The 11,186-nt window shown below is 35.1% G+C and overlaps 1 protein-coding gene across 1 annotated transcript; it reads left to right on the top strand.

The window, feature by feature from the left end:
* Nucleotides 1-2,565: 2,565 nt before the first annotated feature.
* Nucleotides 2,566-11,186, top strand: LOC114194372 (ATP-dependent zinc metalloprotease FTSH 4, mitochondrial). Its single transcript, XM_028084545.1, has 7 exons — nucleotides 2,566-2,850; nucleotides 3,571-3,658; nucleotides 4,000-4,263; nucleotides 5,289-5,528; nucleotides 5,620-5,744; nucleotides 6,534-7,010; nucleotides 9,952-11,186. The coding sequence occupies exons 1-7, from the start codon at nucleotides 2,824-2,826 to the stop codon at nucleotides 10,906-10,908; spliced, it is 2,178 nt and encodes a 725-aa protein (XP_027940346.1). The 5' UTR covers nucleotides 2,566-2,823; the 3' UTR covers nucleotides 10,909-11,186.

Genomic DNA, 11,186 nt, shown 5'->3' with positions numbered 1-11,186 from the left:
TTAGTTGACATAAAAGTATATGCATTTACTTTTCTCATTCTTTGTATTCTTTACCAGAGATTATAGAATTAAATATATTTTTCGTCCTCATTTTCGTAGTGTTTGTTGCTGATGGTCCTCATTTTACAGAATGTTTAAAATGATTCTCATTTTTACCGAATGTTTAAAATGATCCTTATTTTCGCAATTCGTGTTTTATCTGGTCTTTTTTTGTGACGCCGTTTAAATCAGTAACGGATACAGGTGACACTGTTTGTATTACGTTGCATTGGGTGTGTTACGTGTACGGTACATATGCTAATTAACATTAACTTTCCAACTTGGGGAAAATTTTGCAATTAGGGCTTGAGTTATTGCAGTCATGCTCTTCATTGTTAGAGGCGATTTCTTCATCTTCGTCTTTCTTAAGCTCGGATTTGTAGAAGAAACAGCTAATACTTGTCATTTCATCGTTGGATTGCGGTCGAGCTCTTCATTTCAATTCTCAAGTTAATCATCATCAACGAGCTAAGTGGGTTTAGGGTTTTCTGGGTTGTGTTTGCTCGAGGGTTAGGATTTTCGTAATTCTATTTTGGGTTTGTTTGTGCTTGGATTGTTATAATGTTCTGCCTGGTTTATAGATTAACACACTTGTACAGTACACGTAACACATCCCATGCAACGTAATACAAACAATATCACTTGTACAATACTCTTTTACTGATTTAAACGGCGTGACAGAAAATGATCAAACACGAATAGTGAAAATAAGGACCATTTTAAACATTCAGTAAAAATGAGAACCATTTCAAACATTCTGTCAAAATGACTATCCGCAACAAATAATACGAAAATAAGAACGGAAAAGGTATTTAAGCTTAGATTATAACACATTACCATCTTCAATTCTTTGTTCTTTTCAGTTTGCGTTATGCTTTTCTGAATTTAAGTAATTCATTATTATATTAAACTTATGCATGTAAAAAGTTGTTCTGCTACTACTTATCTCTAAATATTATTTTTAGCTTTACTGTTAATTTTCAAGAAAGATCAATTTGGTTTTATGACAATAAATTGCAAGGCTTATTTGTATAATTTAAAAACAGACAATGGTTTGAAGATCAAAAACGTTTATTTTTGGTTCCTAAACGAATTTGTTGGATCATAGATTTTGATCATTTATGGATTTTTTTTAACAAATTGGGAAGGTACTTTTAAGACAGAAATATAAGGGGGAAAAGTTATATCAACTTCTTTGCCGGTTAAAACAATATTTTGCGAAATCTAAGGGATGTTCATATTGTTGTAAATAAATTTGGTCGTTTGAGCAAAAAAATTATATAAAGGATCAAACAAGATGGATATATAGATTTAAAAAGCAAAAGAGGTGAACAACAAATGTAAATAATCCTTTGACATTTGTAGTTTTTTTTTTTCTCGTCTTAGTCAATTTAATACATGAATTTGTCTTTTTTTATTTTGCTAAAACTTTTGAGTTGACATTAAAACTTTTGATTAATACATTGTTTGTTTGTTTTATATGAAGAAAAACATGGGAAACCATTTCTATTAACTTTCATCACTTAATATTTTTGATCACTTAATATTTTTTTTATATAAATGCAATATTATTAAAGTCAAATCATCTCCTTCAAAATCTAAATTTAATATACAATTTAAATATGTAAACACAATACTTCTTTTACTTTTTTTTAAAAGTAATTATGTTCACTCATGTATATTTCATTCATTCATAACTTATCACTACTAATATTTTGCTTTTTATATTTGTTTTTCTTATTTTAGTTCATAATTTTTTAAATGTGGTTCCTTATTTTAAGTTAACTTTAACATAAGTTAGAAATATTATGTGTCAAAATTTTTAAATTTATTACGTGTCAAAATTTGAATTATTTTTTTATCTTAGAATTCTATGATCTTTTTATAAATAGAAAATGATTCAAATTTTAACATTTGACAGACTCAAATTTTAATACATAACACTTTTAGATGACATTAAATCCAATTTAGTGGAGAATATCATATTGAGTTTTTTTTTTTTAACAAAGTTAATGAATTAAGAGAGATTTTTTTTAAAAGAGAATAGAAACTCAATTGCATAAAAATATATAAAAACTAAAATGAATAAAAAATTTTAATATTTTGGCCAAATTATTAATTAAATTTATAAGTTATCGTATAAATTCATACCTTAGATAATAATTTAATTTAATTTTTTATGGTAGTTTATTGTTGTTATTGATTAGATAATATAATTTCAATACCGTGGAATAATCAACGGATTGTGTGGTGTGATCTCCACACTTATTTTTAATCAATAAGGATATATTTTTATTTAATATCGAAAAATTATAATTTAGTCTGTATGTTTTTCGCTTCCTGTATAACCCTTTTATTTATTTTCCATTCTTATTTTTTCGTTGATTATTGACTTTTAGTCTTTTCAAATATCACGACCTTTATTTTATTTAAATCCGACATTATTAGTCTTTCGATTTTTTTAATCGCATAAATATCTAATGAATAAAATAAATAAATAAATACAAACATCACAAAGAAACTACATAGAAAACAAAATTCTGTAAGTGAGAAAACAAAAATCTTTCTCATATTTTAACATTACCGATTTATCTAACCTATATGACTACACATATAAGTTGTTTTTCTTAGAAAAAATCTATTATTCATTCAAGTGTCTATCATAAAAAGAAAACGAAGAAAAAAAAATTGTTCTTTCTAGTTCAACAAACACCAACCTTAAGAAGGATCATTGCCATTTGCAACAATTTCGTGATTCAATTGAGATAGCTCGATCAAGCGAGCATGGCTTTGAGGCTTTTGATATCGCAGGTAAGTTGATTCCTGTACCTCAATCCAACACGTCCTTCGTCAATGTCTTTCTTGTTTTTTATTCTTTCCTGAAACCCTAATTTTGGCAATTTATAGGGTTGGCTTGTTGATTTTTGTGCCCTTTTCTCCTTCATCCGCCTTCTAGATTCTTTTTAAGTTAATGGATAATGGGTCTAAGGGGTTTCTTCTAGTTTTTGATTCAGGACAAGATAATTTAAACCTTTCTGCTATATGGGGAAAAGGCATATTTCCCCCCCAAGTCATTGTAGGCCTTATCACAAATGTCTGCCTCTGTTTTTGAGAATTTCTAGGAGCAGTGAAGATTGCATCCATGTCGAATTCAGACTGTTGGGTTATATGGTAATTTGTGTGTATGGAGTTTTTTGCTCTGTGACTTACGAATGAATATCCTGTGGAGGCTTCAAGTATCGGGTTCGCACAGCTAGTCTTTAACTTACTATTGTTCATCTTATAGTGTTTTTATTAGTGGTCGAGCTTTTGATAATTTGCTCTTGGTTCTACTTTCAATCCCGTCCATTTACACCAAAAAATAAGTGTAAGACAGTAGGTAAATATGAGAACTTGAACTTGTGTTCATTATGCACGTTGTGTTCATTATTGATTATGTTGCTAGTTTTTACACAATACTAGTTGGCATATGTGGTTTTGTATCTTGGATTTATTTAACGATTTAGCTACATTCATAATTTATTTTTACAGGTTGCAAGACGACAATCCAAATTTGGACAGATTCAAAGTGTGTTTGCTACAAGCTATTTTTCTGTCAATAAGTTTGGACATCGTCCAGGTATAGATCCCTTCCTCCTAGACCGTGCATTATTCTTATAATTAGCTTCTAGTCATTTGCTTATGTAAGTTAAAAGTTTTACTTTTCTTAATATAGCTTTATTTTTTTCCCTAATTATGATGGTTTGGGAATTAACTTTCAACAATTTCTTTTTGTGTTGTGCGATTATTTTATCTTTCTCCCTTTTTTTCTTTGAAGGTGGGGGATGAATTGGTTTCTTTGTGAAATTATTCATGCCTGCCTGTTTTTAATTTCAGTATACGTTCATGTTCCAAGTACTTGGATATTGTGTTCCGTTTGGCATTTAGCTTTTTGTTTTTTGCACTTTCAAAATTATGTAGGGTTTAGACTTTTGGGTGCCCAAGAGAGATTCCAGTCTAGCTACCTTGGCAGTATAGCACGTCGAGCGCGTGATGCAGATGAAGCCGCTGAAGTTGCTTATCTCAAAGAACTTTACCATCAGAATGATCCTGAGGCTGTGATTAGAGTATTTGAAAGCCAACCATCATTGCACAATAGTCCCTCGGCTCTTTCCGAATACGTGAAAGCACTGGTGAAAGTTGATAGGCTTGACGAAAGTGAATTACTGAAGACATTAAGGAGAGGTGCTTATTTGGGTTGAACTGCTCATATTTGTGTGCTTGATTACCCTATATTTCAATACTTGTTAACTGACCTTTTAATTTTATTCATTATTCAATTATACAAGGTCTTTGCCAAGCAAACAACCATATCTGGTTTTTGTGGTTCTGCTTTCTGTCCAGGGTACTGTGTTTCGTAGAGGGTGTGGAAATGGTCAAATTGTGTCTGCTAGAATTCACTGACCAAGCAGTTGTTTTCCTGACTTCAAATTTTTTTACAAACAAAAAGTGTTACTATTTTTATTAGAAAGCTGGGTTATCCACTAATCCATGAAATGGTAATATTTTTTCCAGGTTGTAAATTAAGTAAAAAGTCCCAGGGTAAGGGTTTTTTTTCCCATTTCTATTAGAACTCTTCATTTAGTGACTGCTAGGATTTGATGTTAAAGACTCAAGCATTCTGTGTAGTCTCCTCTCCCTCTTCACAGACACATGCACACATTTTTAAAGTTGTACTTTGATATCTTGTCTCATTTATCTGAGATTCTTGAATGAGTAGGGTATTGATATATTACTGAAGTAACAGAATCAGTTGGTTAAAACTTCCATACTTATATGCTTTTCTCAAGTCAGCAAACACTGTATGTTCTGTGCTTGTTAGAAAAATTAGATAATATCTCTTATATTTCTAACGGGCCAATAATCCATTTGTCTGGTTGTACTGTCAGACAATAATCTTTTCCGGGGATTAAAAAGTTCAAATACTGTCTTGTATCATTAATCAGATTGATAAAGAATCTTATTTTTCTTTGTGATTAAATTTGGAATCAGGAATGTTATGCATCTTTTGGCCTTTGATGCAGTCCTTGGACAAGTATGATAACAAATTGATGCAAGACGAAAAACATATTCAGCTGACAAAAATTGGCACTTCAATTAATACTTTTCTAAAGTGATATTTTGATCATACTACATCAGTATTTTAGATAATTTTGTCTAGCATATTTTTTAGACCATAAATTCTGACCAGAGGTGATATGAGTTTTCAGGCATGTCCAATTCAGTAGCGAGTGAGGAAGAAACTGCAGCTGGACTTTCTGCTTTAAGAAATTTAGGAAAATCAACAAAAGACAATATTATTGGAACTGCTAGTAATCCAATCCATATGGTGGCTAAAGAAGGTGGGAATATAAAAGATCAGTTATGGCGCACTCTCAGGACCATTGCGGTGTCCTTTTTCGTGATTTCTGGTATAGGAGCACTCATTGAAGATAAAGGAATTAGTAAAGGTATTTCCTAGTCAGTATTGTCTTTTCATATAGTTTTCTTAATCTGATCTTAGAAGACATGTTCTCTGGTTTGCATTTATCTATTTCTCAGGACTTGGTATAAATGAAGAAGTGCAACCCACCATGGAAACAAGCACAAAATTTAGTGATGTAAAAGGTGTTGATGAGGCAAAGGCTGAGCTGGAAGAAATTGTTCATTATCTTCGAGATCCTAAGGTAGATTTTTTGCCATAAATTCATGCTTACGGGTGATTTAATTCAAGTAAACTTGTAACTAAATTGGATCTCTTTCTTTGGATAATAATGTCTAATACGCAAATAACTTGGATGTAATACTAACTTACTATTAAAATATGATTGTTATAGTGGTGTACAACTACATTAAGCTGTTTTTGGGTGTATCTATCTTTAGTTTAAGGAATATAGGCTGTAACCTTCCTCTTTGAGATATACTTGTACTCATTTTGTATGTATACACATACATCAGCTGAGAATACACTCACTGATTTTTCCAACACATCCAAATTCAAGTCTTATAGTATGTTTCTTTTTGAAAGATGCTTTTGTGTCACTATTCAGTAGGTGTGTACCTTGGCTCCTTTGCTTACAGTATGCCTATCAAGCATCAATATATTTAGCACAGTTTGTGTTGGAGCAAACATAGTAACTGGATTTGGGAATTATTACTTCAGGATGATACCTTATCTAACACCAATAGAACAATACATACTCTTAATATTCTTAGTAGTTGTTTCTACTTCGATTGGTGTTGATGAACTGATGATTTCATTTGACAATCTAAAATTGGGTGACATATACAAGATGATAACTACTTAAATTGGCTATTTGTTAGTCAATACCTGAATTAGTTTGATTCTGTTTGATGTCACATCCCTTTTTCACACTCTTCTGTTATATTTTTATATGCTTATATCCTGACAACATATAACAGCCTGTACATTTCCTTATCATGTTTATAATTGTGATTTGTTTCCCTTGTGACAGCGGTTTACTCGTCTTGGTGGTAAGCTTCCCAAAGGAGTTCTGCTTGTTGGTCCACCTGGTACTGGAAAAACAATGTTGGCTAGAGCTATTGCTGGTGAGGCTGGGGTTCCATTCTTCTCCAGCAGTGGAAGTGAATTTGAAGAGATGTATGTTGGTGTTGGTGCACGAAGGGTGAGAGATCTTTTTGCTGCTGCTAGGAAACGAGCACCTTGTATAATATTCATTGATGAGATTGATGCTATTGGAGGAAGCCGTCATCCAAAGGACCAAATGTACATGAAGATGACATTAAATCAGTTATTGGTTGAGCTAGATGGATTCAAGCAAAATGAGGGAATAATTGTGATTGGTGCAACTAATTTTCCAGAATCATTGGATGATGCATTGGTGAGACCTGGGCGGTTTGACCGCAATGTTGATGTTCCCTATCCGGATGTAAAAGGAAGACAGCAGATTTTGGAATCACACATGTCAAAGGTATGATTTTATCTCTTGCAAAGAACGTTATAGAATGCCAATTTGAAAAAGATAAAAGTAGGATTAAATCACACCAGATTACGGATGGTACATCAATATCTCTGTCCTAGTGTTGAGAAACTCCTACGGAGGTTGTCTCCCTCCAGAAATCTACTAAGCACATAACTGTCCTTAACATCCCGTGCCCTCTAATTCCCTCTAGAAACTGTCAAATGACAGTTATTAAAGCTGCACCTATTAATACAGTTTAGTCCTAAAGTGAAGTTAGTAACTGTGGTGATTTGGGATATAAGGTTGGCTTGGTGGTCAAAGTTGAAGGCAGAGGGTGGGATAGGTTGTGTTTGAGTCCACAGCTGACAAAAAACAATATATATTGACAAAAAAGAAAAACTGCAATGATTTTTACAACTGATTCCTATATTTCCTAGAATGGGCTTTCCAAATAATGTCTCTGGGTGGTCTCTGGCACACCTTATCATGACCTTCCTTCAGAAATTTTTATATGGACTGTACTTTGTCAGGAGAGGCAAAATCCACTTCGGTGATCTCTATGCCTTAGGGAATTAGTTTCATGGCTTTTGGCTGAGGAATCCTTTCCTTCAGCAAAAGAAAAGTTGTAAACTGCTGCTGCAAAACCTATTGGTGTTCTCAAGTTGCATTCTCTATTGCTAAAGCTTTTCATTGCCCAAAATATTCCTTGATTTGAGTCTTTTCTCCATTACTTCTCTGCTGTCAAAAATTTGTCCTGGATTAACTTCTTGTGTTTGATGTGTTCACCACGTGCTTGGGTACTTATCAGTTGTCCTCACCTTCCCAGTCAGTTTACTGGGATTAAGTTCGATCCTAAGTCCAAACCAGTATCAAAGTTTATCCTAGATTTATTGTTAGGTCACCAGCATTTCCATGTTCTAGGCCTATAGCTGAGTGCGAGGGTGTATTTACCTTTATTGCTGTAACCCCTAGCCCCCCCTAATTACAGCCTATCAAAGTTGATTGCCAATGTCTAGTTCCTAGATCCATTGTTAGGGTCCTGCATTATAGTGCCATAGGCCTATAGCCTAGGTGTGAATGGGTGTTTTAGAAAGTTGTCTTAATTGTGCTCAGTGCTCACCTTAATCGTGGTCTATCAGGGTTTATTGGTAGTGTCTTAGAATGGACAACCTGCAAAAGGAGTTGACCAAGGTGGTCGAAGCATTGAAGTATGTAGCCATTGAAATGTTGACTCTCTCAAGTGATTGAGATCCAACATTTTCTTGAGATATGTGGTATGCCCAATGCAGTCTTTATAAATCTTGGGTGGTACTCATCTTAGAAGTTGATTTTGTAGAATTAAGTTATGCATTCTCAAACAGAATCTTCTACCTTTTCTTTCCATCAGCTATTGGTATGTTAAATGTCTCCTGCCTTTATTTTGTTTTCTGCTTAACCTTTGTTCATATCGCCGACGAAGCCACAGATGAAGAGTCCTTTATTTTTGCCAGATTGTGCTTGTTATGTTTAGCCCTAGACTGAAATGATTTTGTCCAGCGTATCAGACTGTAGGTGACTTCTATTATTTACTGATCCTGCATTTCGTCATGAGCCAAACAGCCATTCTGATGACCTTGAAACACTGCCAGAAGACCCTATTTTCTCACTCCAACCTGCGCTCCTTGTAATATACATAAGTACATTTCTTTCCCTCTAGATGTGCGCAAGCGGCATGGCTTGAATTATTGTTGAGTTGAAGAGTTGCATTGCATCTAATTTTGCAAACCACCCAAAAGATAATCCATAAAGTTGTTCCTTTGGGTAAACGCTGAACTTGTGATGATAAAAACTCATTATTTTATAAATTCTTCCACATAGCCCTCTTGTTTGATTTCAGCCAGTTTTTGGAAAGTACTTTCATATTATTGCCCCCCAAACCATATATTATTTCCCTCTTCATCTTCTACCATCCAAAGTTTATCACATACTTATCTAATTTAGTTTGACTTCTCCACTTGTATTTGAACTTCAAAATAAATTCCTCCCCTTAGTAATCCACCCAATAGGGTCATCTCTGTCAAATGAAGGCAGTTCCACCTTCACTGCAATTTGATTGATACCATCCATGTCATGGTTGCTTGAACATGATCCTTTCCCTTCTCAGTGTGGCGAACTGCGTTGCTCATCTTCACACTTGCGACTCAACCATTAGTTTTCTTATCTCAAACATAATCTTCTTAGAATTTGCCTTCGCCTGCCCTGATGCACATCCATTTTTTGCCAATTTCTCCTCCACATCAACCCTGGCACAAGCCTGGCTTATAGCCATTCGAATTTCTCCTTCAAGTTATCCAGTCTCGGTTGAATACATCGTGATTTTACATTTTGGTGGTTACAAGAATTCCTTCCTTTAACCTGATAGAACACCTAGTTGAAAAGCATCAAATTGTGATTAAATCACACTAGATTACAGAAAATCATAGGATTTTCTTTCAGCCCTCCTCCAAAAAGAAATTAAAAAACAGACACAAATACAAACAAAACTACATATATTCCCTGCAGAAACTATCAAATGGTAATTATTCAAACTAAGTCCTAACAATGCAGTGTTTAAAACTGGTGTAATTATTGAAACTAAGGCCTATATTTTTTAGAATAGCCTTTCTAAATATCTGGTCCTCTTCGGGTGGTTTAAGATCCCTCATCGGCTTGAATCTTATTTGGTAGATTGGATTGGACGGCATGATTCCTTAACTCAGAGGTACATGGTTAGTACTCTCATTATATTGGTACTAAACATTGCTGTTTAATGCTTTTTATTTGGGCTATGATTGGCTATCAATTGGATGCTCGAGTATGAGCTCACACCCATTTATTTTGAAGTTTAGATATTATATCCATTACATGTGTAACCATGATCAGCATTACTTATATTTGTTTTTTCTGGATTTTTATCTCCAATCAAATACAGGTTTTGAAGGCTGAAGATGTTGATCTATGGACCCTTGCTCGAGGAACACATGGGTGCTCCGGGGCCGAGCTTGCAAACATGGTTAACATGGCTGCTATCAAGGCTGCAATGGATGGTGCCAAAGCTGTGAGAATGGCTGATTTAGAGTATGCAAAAGACAAGATGCTGATGGGCAGTGAACGGAAGTCAGCTGTTATATCTGCGGAGGAACGAAAGAACACTGCTTTCCATGAGGGTGGTCATGCCCTTGTTGCCATGTATACTGATGGGGCTCTCCCTGTTTACAAAGCAACCATAGTTCCCCGAGGAACGTCTCTTGGGATGGTTATGCAATTGCCCGAAGACGATTACCTCAGCATTTCCCGCAAACAGATGCTTGCCAGGCTTGATGTTTGCATGGGAGGCCGGGTTGCCGAAGAACTGATTTTCGGAGAAAATGAAGTCACTGGTGGTGCATCCTCAGATCTCAAGCAAGCAACTAGTTTGGCAAGGACCATGGTTACCAAATATGGCATGGGCAAAGAAGTTGGACTAGTCACTCACGATTACACAGATGGTGGGAGGAGCATGAGCTCAGAGACAAGGCTTCTCATTGAGAATGAGGTGAAGCAACTTCTCGAGAAGGCTTACAACAATGCAAAAACCATTCTTACCACTCACAACAAGGAGCTTCATGCACTTGCAAATGCTCTTTTGGAGCACGAGACCCTCACAGGAACTCAGATAAAGACATTGCTTGCCGAAGTTAGAAATCAGATGCAGCCACAAACAGTTGAAGCTCAGAGCAGTTCACAATCCAACACGGTGCCTCCATCATCCAGTAACCCTGCATCTGCTGCTGCCGCCGCTGCAGCTGCCGCAGCCGCCGCAGCTGCCTCTGCTGCTGCCACAGCCACTGCTGCAGCTACAGCTACTGCTGCTGCTGCCAAGGCTAAAAGTGCTCCGGTAGGATCTTAGCAGAAAAAGATGCTAGAGGAGCAAACATAACTTGTACGACTAGATTGCAAATGTTCTTATAGTAATTATTCAGGTTTTTCACATGGGAAAACTCAGGTCATGCACCTCGGATTTTAGTCGGCATAGAATTATATGCATATACTTTTTTCATTGTTTGTAGTGTACAATGAAAAATTAATAGATTTTCAAGTGCCTCCTACTCAATCTGGGACTCTCTCACGTGGTCTTCTTCATCAGAGACTAAAAATAAATTCAAGTACATTACCGTGTTCAATTTA

The sequence above is a fragment of the Vigna unguiculata genome, chromosome 8, assembly GCF_004118075.2.
Source record: "Vigna unguiculata cultivar IT97K-499-35 chromosome 8, ASM411807v1, whole genome shotgun sequence".
Taxonomy (NCBI): Eukaryota; Viridiplantae; Streptophyta; class Magnoliopsida; order Fabales; family Fabaceae; genus Vigna; species Vigna unguiculata.
This window is presented reverse-complemented; position numbering and strand designations above follow the sequence as displayed.

Bases quoted from the DNA above. Each gene is read 5' to 3' on its own strand.
- LOC114194372 (XM_028084545.1), top strand. From the start codon at position 2,824: ATGGCTTTGAGGCTTTTGATATCGCAG. The intron at 5,529-5,619 runs GTATTTCCTAGT...TCTATTTCTCAG, and splicing joins AGATAAAGGAATTAGTAAAG to GACTTGGTATAAATGAAGAA. The intron at 5,745-6,533 runs GTAGATTTTTTG...CCCTTGTGACAG, and splicing joins ATTATCTTCGAGATCCTAAG to CGGTTTACTCGTCTTGGTGG.